At 38.5% G+C, this 20,663-nt stretch overlaps 1 protein-coding gene across 1 annotated transcript in view; it reads left to right on the top strand.

The window, feature by feature from the left end:
• Positions 1–20,663, top strand: part of DNAH7 (dynein axonemal heavy chain 7) — a 155,482-nt gene that overhangs the window by 56,352 nt on the left and 78,467 nt on the right. The window contains exons 19-26 of the mRNA XM_060688081.2: positions 439–632; positions 2,324–2,522; positions 10,157–10,297; positions 12,988–13,200; positions 16,611–16,720; positions 17,248–17,416; positions 18,701–18,803; positions 18,905–19,032. Coding sequence (XP_060544064.2) covers positions 439–632; positions 2,324–2,522; positions 10,157–10,297; positions 12,988–13,200; positions 16,611–16,720; positions 17,248–17,416; positions 18,701–18,803; positions 18,905–19,032 — 1,257 coding nt within the window. The remainder of the gene's footprint in view (positions 1–438; positions 633–2,323; positions 2,523–10,156; positions 10,298–12,987; positions 13,201–16,610; positions 16,721–17,247; positions 17,417–18,700; positions 18,804–18,904; positions 19,033–20,663) is intronic.

The following is a 20,663-nucleotide window of genomic DNA, read 5'->3' as shown; positions in this document are numbered from 1 at the left end:
TCAGTGAATCTTCACATTTTGGTTTTGACTTTTCAATATTCATTGTTGAGCATTGTTTATATCCCATCTTATCTGCTTGTGGTTTAATCGAAGGAAGGAAGGAAGGAAGGAAGGAAGGAAGGAAGGAAGGAAGGAAGGAAGGAAATGTTATATATTTAAAAAAGCATAGAAATTGAAAAATAGAATTGGCCAAATCAGTCTCAGAGCCTAACTAGCTGTTTCACAAAGGGGTTAAACACACCACAAGAAAATATCTTAGAAAACTTTCAGACAGTTATGGAAGTATCCTGGAAAATGGGAGAAAATTGAGCCAACTTATTTTAGTTTTAATGTTTTAGAGAAAATACTTAAGGTATTGCTCGGTTTTTAAATTGAGATAATGATGATAAGATATGGTATGATATGAGTGGTATATGATATGATATGTGTCTTTCTCAGGACAAACACGTTCTTACAGTAGTGATGATAGAAAAGATGCTGGAACGCCTGAAGAAATGCAATGAGCTATTAGAATTAATTCTGAAGGGACTAAATGAGTATCTAGAAAAGAAACGTTTGTTCTTCCCTAGATTCTTCTTCTTATCCAATGATGAACTCCTTGAGATTCTCTCAGAGACTAAAGATCCTACAAGGTATTGTACTATTTGATGCACGTTTAGGATAGTTGTAACTCCTGTTGTATATAGTTTACATAATGATTAAAAGCAGGGGTGGGTTCTATTTACCTTTACTACCGGTTCGCAACGGGAGTGCAGGTGTGTGTTTCTGCGCATGTGCAGAAGCTTCCTGATGACGTCCAGGTCAGTAGGCGGAGCCTCTCCCTGGTTTTCCTACCAGTTCTTGCGAACCGGTCCGAAAGGGGGGCAACCCACCACTGATTAAAAGCTAATATCTAATAGTTATAGAAATATGTTAATTATTTTGTGCAATTTATGCAAATTTGACTTAAATTATATAAATAAAGAATATGTGCGTTAGGTAAATTCAGAGATAATAGACATTTGACTTTATCAGATACCCTTCTCCCAAAAGGATGTTTAGAGATGTTGTTATCATTCAGGCACAAAAACTTTGCTTCCAACAACATATTCCTCATAACGAATCTGTAGGCAAGAAATCATGTTGCTTCTTGTTTTTTTTTTTTTTTTTTGTAATGCTGCAAACATGTGAACTTAATCTCAATTCTGGTCCCAACTTGAATCATCTCCCATTTTGAGTATTTTAATCTTCTTTGGTGTCTTCTATTACAATATTTTAATTTAGTTTTTGCCACTTAAACCCAGTTCTCTACTGCTAAGACAAATCATTGTCCTTCTCTGTTAGGCACAATACATTTGAACAGAATATTTATAGCTCAAGGTTGAACTGTGAGGTCCTTGATGCTCTCTGAGGTTGGTTGTTTTCTTGCAGATATGTCTTTACCAAAGTAGGCAACATCTTCAGTGCTAGAAGGCGGTTTGTTCTCATTTTATATACTAATGGCTTGTCCTGTCAATATTGGTGGGAGAGGTCTTGGTGGTTCCTTGATTAGGCTGTTGTTTAGTGTTATCGTGTTTGGCTTAGTTGGTGGTTCCTTGATGGAATACTGTTTACATCTTATTAGTCTAGTGTTAATCTTAATGTTAATTTCTGCTCCTTTGGGTGAGAGCAGGACCACCAAGATCCCTTCCACCAGCACGGACAGGACAAGCCATTACTATATAAATGGTGGGTAAACATCATTCCTTACTAGCATTGATTGTTTGATAATAAAACTTCTACCAGAAAACAACAGTTCTTGGAAAGCACCAAGGACTCCACAGTAATATATTTGGTTCGACCTTAAGGTTTTCTAAAATGCAAGAAGAACAATATTTTCAGCCCTAAGGATTCCATTATTTTCTGGCCGTGCGCTCTAAAATATTTTTAAAAATAAAAGCATGCTCCCGGTCAGCAAAAAGATTGTCTACCCTTATTTTATGGCTTAGTCATCAAGATACATTGCTGCAGTTCATTTGAAGTGGCATAGCATACCTGGTGCATTCAACATCTCTTATGGAAATCTAGTAAAATGGCTTCTTAGCAGATCTTTTTGCCATGTTAACCTGCTTTGGAGAGGATTTTAAACAAAAAAATTTAATATACTGGCTGCTTTTGGTCAGTTTGTTTGAGAATGAAATATCTAAATAAAAAACATCCTGCCTGTGGTTAGAATTTACTGCTCTGACTCACACAGATAACATTATTAATCTAAACATTCTGGCATAAGGTGTGTTTTGTTGAAAGAAGTTAGAACTTGCATGGCTCCAAGTTTATTTCTTAATCCTCTGTTTGATTTCTTCAGAGTAAAGCCTCACTTGAAAAAGTGTTTTGAAGGAATTGCTAGCGTTGAGTTTACCGAAGTCCTGGATATTACACACATGAAAAGCAGTGAAGGGGAAGTTGTGGAACTTATCAACACAATATCAACAGCTAAAGCGAGAGGCCAAGTGGAAAAGTGGTTAGTTGAATTGGAATCAGCTATGATAAATTCCATCCACAAGGTAATAAATTACAGTTTGTTTGAGGTCATTCTCTAGACCAGTGATGGCGAACCTTTTCGGCACCAAGTGCCAAAAAGGTCGTGTGGAAACGTGCGTGCGCGCTCATCGGGGCCGTGCTCCAGAAAAGCTGAACATGTGTGCCCGAAGATCAGCTGGCCGGTGTGCATGCACAAGCTGATTTTCAGCACTGTCACCTGCGCGAAGGGATCACGCTCCGGAAAAGAGGAACTTCCGGGTTCTGGTGCACATGCACACCTGACAATCAGCTGGCTGGCGCGCATGCACACACTGGTTTTTGGCACTGCCGCACGCATGAAGGACAGCTGATTGTCGCATGCTCATGTAAGCCAGAAACCCAGAAGACAAACAGGCAAGGCGGTGCATGCTGGGCGACATGGCTTCATATGCCACTTTGGGCATGCGTGCCATAAGTTTGCCATCATGGCTCTAGACCACAGGTGTCAAACTCACCATGTCATCATGTTGTTACATGATGCTTCATGATATTTTTCCCATGGAGCTGGGATGGGCATAGCCTGTGCGAGATGCATCTGGCCCATGCGCCGCCAGTTTGACACCCCTGCTCTAGACTATTATAGGAAGTAAGCAGACTATCTCTCAAAATCCTTTTCCTTTAGAACCAAATGGGTCATGATATAAATTATACAGTAGAAAAACAATGAACACAGAAAGATTTTAAAAATCATCTCCCTTTCTAAATTGTTATTCCACTAGAATTGGCTGCATGGATCAGGAATCTGGTGCACCTGAAGTCTTTCGTTCTTGCTATTGCTATGATAAAGAACTCTTTCCCATGATTAGTATTTCATAGGCAAATAATGGAAATTCCCCTCCTAAAGTTGAAGCAGCTTCAATGGAGGTGAAATTCAGTCAGGATCATAGAGAAGAAAGAATTAGGAGCTCTTTCCTCAATCTGCTCTTCCACTGCAGTATCTTTTTAGATCTCTAAAACTGTACAGTAATCACTGATGTGCAACAAATATTTGGCCTGGGTTGGTCTTGTATAGGACATAATTGGACTGAGTATTAAAAATGTGGGTCAGGTAAAATGATCTGCAATAGTGTGCATGCTAATTGTAAGATTAACTACTGGTGAGATTTCTATTCTGCCAAATGTTTTCTATTCTAGTTGTAAGATTTCTTGTAAATGTGTAAATGCTCCTGTTATATATAAGAGGTATAGAAATTTAACAATAGTTGGCCATTTCAACCCATTGGAAAAGCCGTAGTACAAAATATTGCATTCTATCAATATCTAGGCATATACAATAGATCAATACCAATACAGGTTGTCCTCGATTTACGACCACAATTGAGCCCAAAATTTTTGTTGCTAAATGAGACATTTGTTAAGTGAATTTTGCTCCATTTTACGATCTTTTTTGCCACACCTAAATGAATCATTGCAGTTGTTAAGTTAGTAACATGGTTGTTAAGTGAACCTGGCTTCCCCATTGACTTTGCTTGTCAGAAGGTCACAAAAGCTGTTCACATGACCCCAGGACACTGCTACCGTCATAAATATGAATCAATTGCCCAACATCCAAATTTTGATCACGTGGCCGTGGGAATGCTGTAATGGTTGTAAGTGTGGAAAAACGGTCATAAATCACTTTTTTCAGTGAAGTTTTTCAGTGCACTTTGAATGGTTACTAAACGAAATGTTATAAGTCAAGGACTACCTGTAGTCTTAGAATGAATATACAGTATGATGGGACCTTAACTCAAAAATTAGAACTAACGCTTTCCTTTCAAGTAAAAGTGGCCTTTAATTGTCTGTCTGTCAACATATATATTTATGGTTTCTCTTATTCTTGAGATGTTAAAAATGTTTTCTTTGGAAGCATTTTTTTTTTAGTTTTCAAAATTACAGGCACTTTTTGTAACCAATAAATATATAATTTGTTGGTCACTTTAATTGCTAGATATTTGTCCACTTGTTAATGGAATAAATAAGATGACTATCACAATAAATAAGATGACTATCACTATAAATAAGACTTGACTATCACTATTAATTAATTATTGTTAATGGAATAAATAAGATTAACCTTGACTATCACTAAGCGTTGTATCTTTTTATTCTTAATGAATGTATTTTATTCTCCTTATCTACACTGAGAGCATATACACCTAAGACAAATTCCTTGTGTGTCCAATCACCCTTGGCCAATAAAGAATAAAGAATTCTATTAACTTGAATGATTTGGTAGGCTTAATGCATCATTGATTTGAGTACTTTAGTACATGTACATTTTCATCCATGCTTAACCAAGGAACCCAGAATAAAAATGGTTCAGTAAGAAAAGTAATCTAATGTCACATTTGTCTTTTTAAGACAAACTAGACAACTCGCCCTGTTGGCTCATTGTTTCAGAGATATTACCTCACCAGATTCCTCAATGCCTTCAACAGTGATTCTTGTAATTCTTGACCCTTTTGTTTTTATTTTTTCTGCAGCTGTCTCTGCCTCTCTCTCTCCCTTCTTCACTCCCTTTCAGCATTTAATCATTTCTTGTTTCTGTATTTTTTTCCTCCTGGCAGGAATTCTGAGGAAAGCAACTAGAAAACAGTTCCTATCAATGTGATGTGATTCATTAAGGCTCAAGGTTCTATTTCTGCCTCCACTGAAAAACTGTTCTTTGGGGGCAAAAATCAAAGCAATGTCTCAGCAATTCTTGTGGATCATACCGAGGAAGCCGAGGAAAGCTGCTGGCAAGGCTCCTTTAAAGAAAGTACAATTATCCCTGAGGGCATTGTTAGTACCTGCAGAAAATCATGCCTCAATAGGAATAAAAGATTCAGACAGACCACTTCATCAGTGTCCAAAGTGAGAGGGTCTGAAGAGGAGCACCAGAGTAATAAAGAGAACAAAATCCACAATCCCACAAATGTAGCAACCGCTGATTTCCCATCTGCCACTATTTTAATGTCCCAATAGAATTGAATATAATAATGGCTGTTCATCTTTTGACAACCAGAGGGCAAACACAGAGTTTATTGATACTGCTAATGATAATAATTGCTATTATTGTTCTGTTGCTTCTCGGGGAGCATGTGCTCATGATTTTGGATGGTTTCCAAAAATCTATTTCTTTTTCAGTTATTCTCCCCCCACCCGCCACCGCAGAAATAATTAATGCACCTTTTTAATCCAACACTCAAAGAAATACTTTTTTGTTTGTTTTAAATTCAAAGCAGATTTAATTCCCAGTTCCCTCTACAGCAAGAGAAAAAAATGGATTCCCTCTTTGATATTTCTAATTCTCTTCTCTTCTTCCCAAACCTAAAAAAATGTTGAGGTAAAAAAAATCCTGTATTTTTCAAGCAGCTCAATTGTCTTCAGTGTTCTGGCCTCATAATATGTCCTTTTAAGGTTCAGAGATATAGAATCACCTGGTAGTCCTATTTTTAAATACGTTAACAGAGTTCAAGCAAAGAAAAAATCATCCCAGCAAGGATCAATCTTCTACCACAAAGAGTCTGTAGACTTTCCAAGGTTTCATGGTCTAAGAAAAAAAGACAAATTCTAAGTCATAAGATCACTTTGGTATCATTTAAATCTATTTTGCTCAATCTACCAGAGCCTCTTGCCAGCAACTTGATCTTTGTAGGCTCTTCAATGGGAAGAAGACTTTCTTCTTTCCTTCCAATCTAGTTTACCCTCAAAATCAGATCAATCGATAATAGGTATAATTAGTACAGGAAACTGTACTAAAACATAGTATTTACCAGCCTGTCTCAATCAATAGTGATATTTCCCTTCTCCATTCTCATGGTTAGTTGTAAGTCAGGAATTTATGGAACAAGCCATAAATCCTTTAATTCATATTTAAGCAATAGAATCATTCCCAGGTTCATTTTCAAGGATCTAGCTCAATAGTCTTTGTGGGTTTTTTTTTAAAGGACAGGAATAGCAGGTTTATTTAGATTGAAATACTTCAATCGTTTGTGATTTACCAAGGATGATGATAAAAACATTACAATCAATCAATCGAGATTCTACACTCATCAGATCTGCCAGAAATCTATTTGCATGTACTAGCTGCTGTAATACATTGGTGGTTTTCATGCCTCAACATTTTCAGTTGTGATAATTATCCTTTGTGCTGGTCTCAGCTCTCTGCATTTTTTCACGGTAATGATGACAGTATTAGATCATCTGAGATTACAAAGCATCTGTGTATACCCATATTTGCACACACTCACTCTCCCTTTTCCCAAGGCAAAACCAGATATTGACTTGTCATTAGACACATGAATTCATAATGAATTACAAGAAAAGTTGGGGGCATAGATAGATGCAAAACAAGACTTCATAATTTTGTTGTCAGAGATCATTCCAAAGATTCAACCTTCCCAAGGTGGGAAAAGTGAATGCTTCATGAACAGAGGACAGAATTTGGACCTCATCAATTTTTTAAAATATGTAAGCATCCTGTCTTGGACCGGATTACACTCTTGGCTTTGCAGTGATTCCCTGTTTTATATCAGCAGGAGATTTTTCAAAAGATCAGTTGCAGGATTTCCTTCTGTTCCCAAATCGCAGAAAAATGGAGTTTCAAACTATCTGTTCTTAAAAGTAGTTTGAGTTCTGATCCTGAGTCTTTTTCATTGTTTTGAGAGATTCATAAGCAATCCAATCTTCCTAGCAGTCATTGCAGATATGGTCTCAGAAAGTTCAATTTTATTCCCAGATCCAACTTGGATTTACTTGGCTGCCTTGAATCTGGAGATGTATAGACTACATGGCTGTCATAATTCTGTCATACCCACAAACCTTTTCCTCTAAGAGGCAATCCACAAATCAGATGTATGAAACAAACTCATGTTGTCACGGTGGCATCACGTGATGTATCGGGACTTTCCCCCCCTTTGCTAAACTGGGCATGGGTGTGGCCAGCATGTGACGGATCCGGCCCACATCTGGGAGTTTGACAGCCCTGGTATAGAGTTTGCCTATGTAGAGCTATCTCACATGGACCTTAAACCTAAAGCTACACAGGCAAGCAATTGCATTGTCTTTCAGTCCTGGCTAGAATGGAACTGTCTCATTGTAGACTCTTCTGAGAGGCATCTCTGTGAAATCTGCTTCCTGTACACCACTTCCTGTGTAGCACCTGTAGGCTGTTCTCAAAGCCATCCTGAGCTGCCATTTGTACCCTTCTTTCCCAGTAGATTATATATCATTTAAAATGATACTTTTGATGACTATTACTTTTCCTTGGGGTGTTGCCTGAGAACCTTGCTGTTTGTTTGTTTGATTTGATTTCGAGAGCTGCCCATCTCAACAAACCACCCGGGTAGCTCACAAGTCAATTTTTCAACCTTAGTCAGAGGTTCCCTATGTGTATTCAATAGGGAGACAGTGGTCTTATGATTAGCTCAATTTATAATTCCCAAAGCAAACTTATTATTTTACAGGAAACAAGAAACTACTCTTCTCTCATTTTCTTCAAAACCTTCTGCCACACTCATATAAGAGCGTGGCAGAAGCTGCATGTTTGCAGTATTCTTAACATTTACAATCTGTATGTGAAAGCAATTAAAACTTTGGGTTCTGCTTTGAATAGGTGTGTTGTCCTGCCCTGGCTTAAAACTTAAAAATGCCAAAAGTTATGGTTTATTCAGTATGACCTCAACTTCAGCTTGTAGTCTAATACTGCAGGTTTTTTTGTCATTTATAGAAAGCTACTTGGTCATCTTCCATTTCTATCAGGAATGAAAATATTGAATGATCTGTTTCTGTCAATGGAAAGTTTTACAGCAAATTGTTTCTGCTAGGGTTGCCAAGTCTGCTTCCAAAAAATAGCGGACAAACGGGGTGGTGGTGGTGGCGGTGGTGGTTAAGTAGTAAAAAAATTTAAAAAAAATTACAATTAAATTATATATTTTCTTACAAACATTTTAACATGCCATTTTAGGTCAGTCGACACAAGCTACAATACATTTTAAAAATGTGAACTGTACATAATTTTATAATATATTTTAATTTTAATCTCATCATTAATTTTTTTGGAAAATCGAGTTCAATGGATATTTGATCTTTGTCTCATTCTAACTTATGAAAAAAAAGACAAAACGAGATTCTCCTTAGTCTCCTATCCTTATTCTCTTAGACTGTACAGCTTTAGATTACGTACCATTTCATCATAAAGCTTTTGAATAAAAAAAATGTCCACTATTTTGTGAAAAAAAATAGTGAACATAATGTGAAAAAAGCGGACTGTCCGCTCAAATAGTGGACACCTGGCAATCCTAGTTTCTGCTTATTAAAATTCCATTTGGCTTTTATAAAAAATGTGATCACTGAGCCTCAGTTGGAGTTAGCTATTCATGTCTGACCCATCTAAGCAGTCACACGCCCATGAGCGAACCGGTAGTGATGGGATTTGAAACCCACTACTGCACTGAGCAATAAAGTAGCTAGTTTATATTCTGCACATGTGGATCTGGTTGTTCCCACCTGGCAATATCTGTGCCAAGGAAACTATTGGAAGCAATGACGTGCCAGACAAAATAAAGATCTGGAGTATATATTCCCTGTCATCTTAAACAAAAGGGAAAATTAATTCATATTTGCCTCTTCTCACACCAAACAGAAATAGTCTATACCGGAAATATTGGATATTCTTATCTCTAGCCCTACCCTCGGCCCCACAAAAAAACCAAGTTTTTTTGAAAACACATTTTTCCTCTCAAAGAGAATATTTCCAAGATTTATTTATTAGATTTTTATCTTTCCTTTACTTTTGGTCAATTTAGGGCAGTGTGTCAAGTCAGCATGCATACCTTCCACCACCTATTTTCTCCAGCACAGCATACTTTTAAGATAGGTTGGCTTGTCACCCAGTGAGCTTCTATGGTCAAGGGTGACCCAGCACAGTCTCCCAGTTTCAAGTTAGCAACCATACCTAAGTGGCTCTCTTGAGATGATGCTAAAAGCAATATTAGTTACGACAGCAAAAAGAATAATAATAAATTCAATTCATTTACTATATTGGCTGATCACATTCTTCTCTTTCTTCTTCTTTCCTACTGTAATTACACATAGCACTAATTTGAAACATACACATTTTAATGCTTTTTGTGCCAGTTGAGGCTTGGCCAAATCTACAAACAATTCTTCCAGCATATCTACATGGGAATTGTTTTATTCCTTTCAAAGCCAAGCGAGTTAAATTTTCTAGAATTCAGTTTTTGTGAATTGGTTTGTGGCTGTGAAAGGTGGAATTGCAAAACATTCATATTTTTATTTGAATGAATGGTTGTTATTCTAGCAGAAGAAACCCCTTCAGTATGATCATTGTGGTTAAAAATTCATGTGGATTTGGTTCAGCATAGCTGAAGGGCACTAGATACCCTACTGTAAGTGTTCTAATGTATGAAGGGCTGAGTCCCAAGGCATTTCTCTTCTGTTCAGTGTTCATCGAGAGTCATGCAACTTGGATTTCTCTATATACAGTATGTTGGGCTCTAACTAAAGTGGTGCCTGATGTTCATTGGAGCTGATGGAGTAAGGTCATGCAGACAGAGCCGAAAGGTCATGACAGAAGATATTTGGAGTCTGCTTTCTAGTTTACTAGCAAGAGTTTCATGTTTTGTATTTCCAGGTGATTGGTTCTGCAATAAATGCTTATCCAAAATCTCTCCGTATAAATTGGGTAAGAGACTGGCCCGGACAGACAGTTCTTTGTGTATCCCAGGCTTTTTGGACTCTCGAAGTGCAAACAGCTATTAAAAATGGCCAGGAGGTAGGAATGTTTCAATAGTATGTGAAATGTTAATAATTCCATCTTTTTTAGAAGATATGAATAACCACTTTCTACAATCTGTATACTTGGTAATATGAAGGTGTTTGAACCAGTAGAAAATGTATGAGAAAATTTGCAGAGCTTTTTTCCAAATTTGTACCTTCATAAGTGCAATAGAAAAGTTGAAATGTAAAAATACTCCAAGTTACTAATACAACTACTGTAGTCAGTAGGACATAAAGCAGTGGTGAAATCCTATCGGTTCGCACCGGTTCAGGAGAACCGGTAGTGATAAAAGCTACTGGTTGGTCCGAACTGGTATTTCCGATGATCAGCTGTGCTGCATGATTTATATTCGCTAGAAAGCAGGAAATCCTACTTTCTAGTGAATCTAAATAGCGCGGCACAGCTTTTCTACCCCCCCTCGCTGTTCTACTTACCTTGTTAAATGTCCTTTTTCTGTGTGAAGTGCGCATTTGGCGCACACTGTGCATGCATGCATGTGCAGCCTGTGTTTGTTGCACACTGCATCCGTGCATAGCGTGCATTTTGCGCACACTGCATGTGTGCGCCTGCAGCATACATTTGGGGTGCGCTGCGCATGCGCATGCACGCAGCATGCATTTGACCTTCACTGCGTATTTGCATGCACAGCATGTGTTTGGCCCGTACTGTGCATGCGCGCACACAGCGTGTGTTTGGCATGCACTGTGCATGCGCATGTGCAGTGTGCATTTGGCGCGCACTGCGCATGTGCGGGCAGCAAACAGGTGGCAAACTGCAGAGAATTTCACCACTGACATAAAGTGTTTTTTATTGGTGATGCTGCCCTATATATTTGTGAATTCCTCCTTCTCCTCCGACATGAACAAAGGCTGCTATTTTGCAAATGTCATGTGTGATATTTTCTAAAATGTCCTTATGTTAGTTCTCTTCAAGTAGAAGCAAAACATCTTGTGGTATGAAAAATGTATTGAATTTGTTATTGTATAATACTATATAAAATGATACAATGTGGTTCAATGGGTCTTGTCTTTGAAAAATATCTCATATCTGTATGGATAACTTTGCCCCTGTTTTCGAGCCCTGTTTTTCTTTATTAAAAGAGAAGTATTGGATTGCATCTAAGCTAAGATAAAAAGGATTGTGCCCAGAATAAGTTAATTGTATTAGTTAAAATTACTGTAACAAGTCAGTTTTGATTTAAGCCCCATTGGTTTCAGTGAGAATCAGATTCAGTTTATTACATGGTAAATTTAACCACTGTAAAAAAATAAAAAATTGCCAACAGGGCTTCAGATATTTGTGGTAACCCCCCATTTCCCCACTCCTTTGTTTTCCTCAGTGGAGAATTTCACTGGCATTTTTTATTGCCAGAGCCTGGCTTTCTCTTACTATAGAAGTGAAATTTCAGGATGTAGTATAAAGGAATACTTCTAGCGAAGCTATCAACTAATCAGCAGAGGCCTCAATTTACTTCCCATGTGGAGTTGAAGCTGTGTCTAATAATGCCTTAAGAGCAGATGTTTGAAGAGTAGAAAATCCCACTGCTTCTAAAAGGATGTCATTTGGATGCTCTGCATAGGGCTGACTAGCCTCAGAAGATGTTGTGATCCTTGACATTGATGACGAGGCTTATTGCTTCTTTTCATTTACAGAGAGATGTAAATCTTGAGTAGCATAAAATTATTTCATTAGTTTCAATGGAAGAGAAATTGGGAAAATTGGATGGGGAAAAAGCAACCAAAGGGAGGAAACAGCTACACATAAAATGTCCTTCCCTTCTGGCAGAAATCCTTTAGGGCACATGAATCTTGGAGCTTCCAATACAGATTTCTGTGAGAAAGGAAGTAGGATTATCCTTCCTATGGCAAATGCCTAATTTATCCCCCTCGATTTCAGTGGGATAAATCTTGGACAGTAGACTCTGTCATAGAAAGAAAAATCCTGCACTTGACTGATTATTTTGTTCTCCTTTGGCACCCCCCCCCCAAAATCATCTACTTTGGAAAATTTAAGTAACCCTATGAAATAATTCAAAAGGGACACAGTGGCTCAGTGGCTAAGGCACTGAGCTTGTCGATCGAAAGGTCAGCAGTTCAGCAGTTCGAATCCCTAGTGCTGCGTAATGGGGTGAGCTCCCGTTACTTGTCCCAGCTTTTGCCAACCGAGCAGTTCGAAAGCACCCATCTTTGATGGGAAGGTAACAGTGTTCCGTGCACCTTTGGCATTTAGTTATGCCGGCCACATGACCATGGAGACGTCTTTGGACAGCGCTGACTCTTTGGCTTTGAAACAGAGATGAACACCGCCCCCTAGAGTCAGGAACGACTAGCACATATGTGCGAGGGGAACCTTTACCGTTACCTTTTATGAAATAATTCAAGTGATGGACTGGGAAACAGGTGTAGATGGATGAAAACCAGCTACCATCACTTTTCTCCCTTCAGATGGCAGACACCTCCACAAAAGCCTTTCTATTGTAGAAGAACTCCTTGAACTGATATATGCATGTATGCATGTATTTAAAAGAAAACAAATTTGAAATGTGCCAGTGAACAATTGCTTGTCAAGATGACAGCTGCAGAAATGCGAAATCACTTCTAAAAGCAACAGTTAGTAGAGCAGTAGACATTGAGGTTGTTATTTGGAGCTAATTCACTCCTCTCCGGTTTTTCCTTTTCACTCAGGCTCTTGAGAATTACCTGACCCAGTGCAATGGGCAGATTGATGGCATTGTCACCTTGGTGCGAGGAAAGTTGTCAAAACAGAATCGAGTGACCCTTGGAGCGCTTGTGGTCCTGGATGTTCACGCTAGGGATGTGCTTGTATCTCTTGTGGACAAGCGGGTCAGTGATGACAGCGACTTTGAATGGTTAAGTCAGCTGAGATACTATTGGCAGGTAAGGGATGTCTCTGTGAATCCTATTAGGAGGTAATTTCTGCACTCAGCTTTTCTATTTGGACTCATTGCTGACATAGGAGGAAAGATACAATAATAAGCCATTTTTTTGCTGATGACAAAAGATTATACCCATCATTCTGCATGATGTGAAGTAAGATACCTAATAGCCATACATATACCATTTACACTGTATAATTAAAATGATTTTTTCACCCCCACATTCCCTATATACTTGCTGAATTTGCAGGAGACTTACAGATAAAACTTCTGTCAACGGCCATAGTTGAGTTTCTTTGAAATTGTTGGATAAATCATGCTTTTATTTTTTTAAAGGAGTCATAATTTTTTGAATTGAGTGGCCTTAATCTGACTTTTGTTAAAATCAGACTATTGAGGACCTATATTTATTATGTGGATTACAATATTAGAAGGAAGTTACCTCAAATAGGCCTTTTTCCAAAGCAAAATGCCTCAGATATAGTATACATTTTCCAAAAAGCTTGTTGATTTCTTTATTTTAAGATAGTTTAGTTGACATCTTTTCCGTTAATTGAATGTGACACGAGGAAAGCAGTGAATAGTGAAAATGGCCAATCGTACTGACTTACGAAAGTACTAAATAATAATTTAGTGCTTCTAGTGTTAATATGTATTTGGTAAGGGTCTTCTAAAATAATTTGAACATACTAATATAGGACATAGTCCTTTAACATAGGATATAGGGCATGATTAATGAGTAGAAGTAGGATACCTCAGGTATCTACCTTATCTGGGGAATGGGTGTGGTATGTCAGCCTCCAACACTGACATTTTTTAGACTTCTTTTACAAATCCATTTTCATCCTCCACAATTATTTTCCTCCATAAATGGGTTTTAATAGATAGTTTTTATTCTTTTTTTTAATCCAAATTTTTACTCCAATGTGTCAGGTACAGGTACACCTGTAGCACCTGTACAAGCTGCATTTACTCTAGTGCTGACACAATGTTTATTTTAAGAGTTTTCAGGTTTGTACGCTTGTTCAGGAAGTGGTAGAAAAACACCTTCCTGCAAATGTATTTTCATACTAGAGTTATGATTTGCCTTAGTGCACATGCAAATAACTGGTTGAAAAGAGTGCTTTTCATCAAACCACAGTAGAGGAGGCAGAATTAATTATCCCAGCCTGCTATTGCAAGCTTCTGTATGTGTTAAACGAAAACATCAATGTAATTTGGGTTTTATATGAATTCATTTATATGAATTATACTGATCATATATCTGTTCATACTTCCATGTAATCAGTGGTATTGATTTTTATAGCCTGGGTTATCTGAAGCTTACTTGATAGGGTTACTTGTTTTTGTGTGAACCTATCTGTTCTATAAATCTACTTTGGAAGTCAAAGCAGATTTAACATGTGTCACCAGCTTCTTTATTTTCCAATAAAAGTCAATTGGGGCATGATGGCTCAGTGATTAGGATGCTCAGTGGAAAGCTGACAGCCCAGGTTTGAGACCTGAGCACTGCATGATGGGGTGAGCCCCTGTTACGTGCCCCAGGTCCTGCCAATTTAGCAGTTAGAAAGCAAGCAAGTGTGAGTAGAGAAATAGGTACGGCTTCAGCGGGAATGCTTACTGCATTCTGTATTTTCATGCAATGCTAGCCACAGGATGATAGAGGTTGGTACAGGGGTCAGCAGTTAAGAAGCTGGGCTTCTTGACTGGAAAAATGGCAGCCCAGGTTTGAGACCTGAGCGCCACGTGACCGGGTGAGCTCCCATTACTTGCTCCAGCTCCTGTCTACCTAGCAGTTCGAAAGCATGCAAATGTGAGTAGATAAATAAGTACCACTTCAGTGGGAAGGTAACAGCATTCTGTGACATCATGCTGGCCACATGACCATGGAAATGTCTTTGGACAGTGCTGGCTCAATGGCCTTGAAATGGAGATGAGCACCATCACCTTTCAGCAGGGAGTCCTTTACTTTTTACCTTTCACGTCAGTGGTGGGTTGCCCCTGGTTCGGACCAGTTCGCAAGAACTGATAGTAAAACCGGTGGGAGGCTCCGCCCACTGACCCAGACGTCATCATAGGCGATCTGCGCATGTGCAGAAGTGCACGTGCACATGAGCATGATGCGAACTGGTAATAAAGGTAAGTAGAACCCACCCCTGTTTCACGTGATGACGGAAACATCTCTCAGACAATGCAGACTCCCTCGGCTGAGAATCGGAGACTAGCATCACCCTCCTGAGTCACTTAGGGCTAGAAAGGGGAAACCAAAGTCAATCACTTTCCATGCTGGTTAGCCTAATTAAGTGAGACATAATATTTTCTTCCAGAGTATAAATCCAATGTAGAGTATACATCCAATTTTTATGTATAATTCTTTTATTAAGTGAAAAGGTAATTGTCTTTTTAAGGCTTTAAATGTGCAGTCATTGGGAAGGTGGATTCTAACATGATGTCAATTTATTGTTTCCATCTGACACCAAACATTGAAGAATGAACAACAGTCAGTCTCCCCAAAGGGACTGGCTTTCTTATATCTCAGACCCCTACAAAAATATTAAAAATGGCTTCAGAGATAAAATAGAAGCAAGAGTGTGCCTAACAATAACTAACCAGCCGGTCCAGATGTTGCCTGTATTCTTTCCATGCATGCTCTGAAATCCAAGAATTTTCTCAATTAGGATACTTATAAATAGCTAAACCTGATTAATTAATGAGAAACGAATCAAGGGAGTAAATTACAGTATGATCATCTGGGCATCCTATTGCAAGCTCTGGCCCTTTTTATACTGTATCATGATGTCACGTGTGTATGAAAGGAGTGGAGCATTTTAAGGAAAGCCTCCATTGCTGTAGATATTTCTCTTTTGCTTCCTACTTTCTTTTTTCCCAAATACAGTTGGTTTTTTTCTGTTCAAACTAGTAAAATGTTGGGAAGAGGTTATTTAGAGAGGTCTGACCAGTAGGATAATTCAAACCAAATCAAACCAAACACTCCCAAACTCTTCCCCCAAAGTCCTCCAAATTTGGAGAAGCCACCTCAAAAGAGATTGAATTTGAAAATGGACCAGATCTGATTCAGATGACCCTGAGAGTACAAATATATCCCCAAGTGGCCTCAACGACTCTCAGAGAGCTAATGGCCAACCTTCAGAGTGCTAATGACCAGATGATTGCAAAGAATGTAAATCTTTCCATTCCCCACCATTCAGTCAGAACTGAAGAAGCTTCTTGGATGAGAAGTGAAATGTTTTCAAGGAAAAAAACCTCAAGAAAGTCCAGTTGCCTTTGGAAAAGCATCTTTGGGACATGTAAAATAAGTGTCTCTAAAATTAGGTTTACTGCAAACCTACTTATTCTTTATTTTTATTTATCTTCAGTCTTTTTATATGTATATTTCTTGTCTTCCACTAGGAAGGGCATCTAGAAACAAGGATGATAAATGCTGACTTACGGTATGGATATGAATATCTTGGCAATACTCCAAGATTGGTTATTACTCCACTTACAGATAGATGCTACAGGTATCTCCCTTTATAAGTTAAAAGAATTAATATAATAGAAATAATGTAATGGAGATATCGACCTTGGACATTGTCCTAATGAATTAGAAAATGGCTGCATGTTTTCATTATTTTTTTCCTTAAATATAATTATGGACATTCTGAATAGCAGTTATGTTCAGATTTTAATTTCAAGAGTTATTATTGAAAAGCCAAATATTGAATTATATTTCTGTTCTAAAAGAAAGCTGAACTACTTTTATGAGTCCTGCATTTATGTTTCTGCAAACACCCTTTCCCAAGTGGATCTGAAGTACTTTACAGCTCTAAAACATTGGATTTCTTCCCCCAGTTTTTGCCACAACAACAATTCTGTGTGATAGGTTGACCCAACAGATAGATGGTCAGTGAGCTTCCATAAAGGTGGACATCATGGCGAGAACCAAAGTTAAGAAAGGTGGCAATAGAAAGAACTATGGTGAATAAAACATTAGTTGCCAGAGTTATCATTGTTCTCCATCACAATTTTCTTTTTTCCACCTTTTCAGAACTTTGTTTGGTGCTCTTCACCTTCATCTTGGTGGTGCCCCGGAAGGGCCTGCTGGAACTGGAAAAACTGAAACAACCAAGGATTTAGCAAAGGCTGTTGCCAAGCAATGTGTGGTTTTCAATTGTTCTGATGGATTGGATTATCTTGCTCTGGGGAAATTCTTCAAGGTGGGAATGAAAGAATATCACTGAAGATGTAATGCTGAGAATCAAAACATGCATATCAAAGTGCTTCAATTTAATTTACTTGTTTTTAATTGATTTATTGGATTTATATGTTTCCCATTTTGCCTCAAGATAAGTAGTTATACTTTGTTTTGTATGGGGCAGTGTCAGGGGTGAAATCTGAACCAGTTTGCTACCAGTTTGCTGGTCGCGCATGCATGCTGCGCACCAAGTGTGTGCTGCATGCATGCGCACCAAATACATGCTGTGTGCGCATGCTGTGTGCGCATCAAGCGTGCGCTGCATGCACATGCTCAGTGCACACCAAATGTGTGCTGAACGTTTAAAAAGCTACAGGTTCGGGTGAACCGGTAGTTAACATGCATGTGCGCGTGCAGTATGCGCCAAAAGGAGGCTTGGGAAGGTAAGTAGAACAGCGGGGGGGGGGAATCAGCTGTGGCACACAGTTTAGCTTCACTAGAAAGCAGGAAATCCTACTTTCTAGAAAGCTAAACTGCGCGGCAGAGGTGATCGTTGGATCATAGCTTTTTTTTACTACAGGTTCACCCGAACTGGTAGTTTTTATCACTACTGGTTCGTCCGAACCAGAGCAAACCAGTAGCATTTCACCCCTGAGCAGTGTTCTAGAGAAGATACGAGACACCTTTGTAACTCCAAGGAACTCATGTGCTGTAGGATATTAGGCTATGGACACACAGAAATACTACACAGTGTATATGACCATACAACACAGGCCACAGACACAAACATAACACACATTCATGCTCAAAAACACGGACACAGAGATGCGGATATATTCACTGCGGTGTTGTTAGGTATGAAAAAGGTTTCAACTTCATTTCCTTCCTCTCGGTGTCTCTTCCCTGAGTCTTGTTTCTCTTCTTTTCATAAAATGAAGGAAAAGGCATACTCAGAGATATGACAGAGGGGGAAATAAGCCCCCTCCTCTTTTTTTCCAAGTATTGACTTGTTGGGGAAGTTTGTATGTGAAGCTTTGGTGCTCTCTCTATCTTTCCAACGAACCAATCAAGTCGTCAACAGTTGTCCTTGAGATGAGCAGTAATCACTGATCCCCATCTTTTGCACCCAGCCATTAGGAACCGACCCACAGAAAGCAGTAAGTATAGTTCTAGGCTACAGGAAAAAAGTGAAAGAACATTCTGAAGGCTAGATTGAATGATAGAGATAATTCTTGCTCCCACAGCTCTCCATTGGTTTTACAATAAGTATTGGAATATTTTTCACCTTTGATTTCTTTCTTTTTAGGGTTTGCTTTCATGCGGAGCCTGGGCTTGTTTTGATGAATTTAACAGAATTGATTTGGAAGTATTGTCTGTCGTCGCCCAACAAATTCTTACAATCCAAAGAGGTAAAACATCTCCTGCAAAAGAGATTTTAATCTCTTGTGAATTTAAGATAAAATCTATTTCAGCCAGATTTCATGTGCTGTTTCTTTTTCTTGATTCCCAGGTATCAATGCTGGTGCTGACATTTTGGTATTTGAAGGGACTGAACTAAAGCTTAACCCAACATGTGCGGTCTTCATTACTATGAATCCTGGCTATGCTGGACGCTCTGAACTTCCAGACAATCTTAAGGTATTGTGACTGCATTTACCAAAGGGTAACTCTTATGGACCTCTATGGAGGAACAAACAGGATTGTACAGTAGGAATATTTCTTGTCATTAAGAAAATCCTTTCTAAAAATTAATGATAACATTGAGAATAATGATGAAATGACATATGATTGATGAGAGCAAACTTCATGACCTACATTAGGCATAACCATATCACATTAATTTGGTTTAAACTTAATTAAATTCAGTTTAATACCAGCCTTGGTACCTGCCCCCTCATGTCTTGGAGTGTGCTATCAACATGTCATTCAAAGAGCAAATAGGGCTTTTACCTCAAGAAAAAGTTGAACATCTCAAGATTAGACAGACCATTAATTGATCCACAAGATCAATTCTTTAATTGGTACAAATGTATGAATTTAGTGCTCCAGTTAAACTTTCTGCATATCTTAATTTATTAATTGACATTGATACACATGTCATTTATGTTTTGGTGTTGTCTGGATTTTTCATTTTGCTTAATTCCCATGTTGATTTCCTCCTGTGTTTTGTTTTATGTATAATGAGCCATCCATTGGTCTGCAGTCAGGTGGCAACAAAATCAAATCAAATTTATAAATTAGATTTACAGACCTTTGAACTCATAATATCTCTTTTATTTACCAGATTTATATCCACCTTTATTTTGGGCCATTCCAAGCAGCATACATAATGCTCCCTCCTCCTACTTCCCCCCCCCACAAAAAAAAAAAACCCTGTGAAGTGGATTGGGTTGAGAGAAAGTCACTCCTTTCTGGGGAGGGACCGGGTAGCTTCTGGGGAGGACTAGAACACCTGATCTCCAAAATTCCACTCCAGCATCTTCACTACACCAAAATATTTCCCATTCTTAACTATTAGAAACCTAGTGAAGACCCCTTTGTTAGGATTGCGCACATTTTGAAATTTGGAAGAAATGCTTCAAAACTCGGGGCAGCGCAGCATCTGTTTTCTGTTTGCTAAAGCAGGGCAGGCTTCTTTAATAAGCTAAATGATTGTGTCCATCAAGTTGATGGTGACTATATAGATTTTCTTCATGACAATCTGTCCCCAGTTTGGTCCATCAGGTCTTCCAGTGGTGCACCTGCTCTACTTTGCTGCTGGTCAGCCTCTTTTTCTTTTCCTCTTTCCAGCATTATAGACTTTTCCAGAAAGCTAGGTTTTTGCTTAATGTGTCCAAAGTGGGATAATTTGAGTCTGGTCATTTGTGCCCCATGTGGAGAAATCTGGGTTGATTTTGTTATGATCTGTTATGCGGTTCTAAAAGCAGCTACATATTTTTTTTCATGTTTGTGTAGTTAGAGTAACAAAGAAGTACCTTGCTTACACTTGCATGAAATGTGAAACAGTTCTCCGAAATCAGTTTTGTGGTATGCAGAGTCCTGTCTTTTATCCTTTTTTGTGTGTATTGTTAGAATACAAAGCAGGGGTGTGAGAGAAAACTTGCTGCCTGTGAAAATGTATGCATATATATCATTGTGTGTTACTCACTGCTTTTCCTTCTCCAGGGAGCCATTTGTCATCTTGATAATGAAATTTAGTTTCACTTCACTGTTGAGAAGCTATTAACAAGCTATAAACATCACTATTCAGACTGTGCAGTTACCTGTCT

This window comes from Pantherophis guttatus, chromosome 1 (assembly GCF_059756535.1).
Source record: "Pantherophis guttatus breed Tessera chromosome 1, ASM5975653v1, whole genome shotgun sequence".
In the NCBI taxonomy this organism is placed as follows: domain Eukaryota; kingdom Metazoa; phylum Chordata; class Lepidosauria; order Squamata; family Colubridae; genus Pantherophis; species Pantherophis guttatus.
The sequence above is the reverse complement of the archived record's forward strand: the minus strand, read 5'-3'. Positions and strand labels throughout refer to the sequence as shown.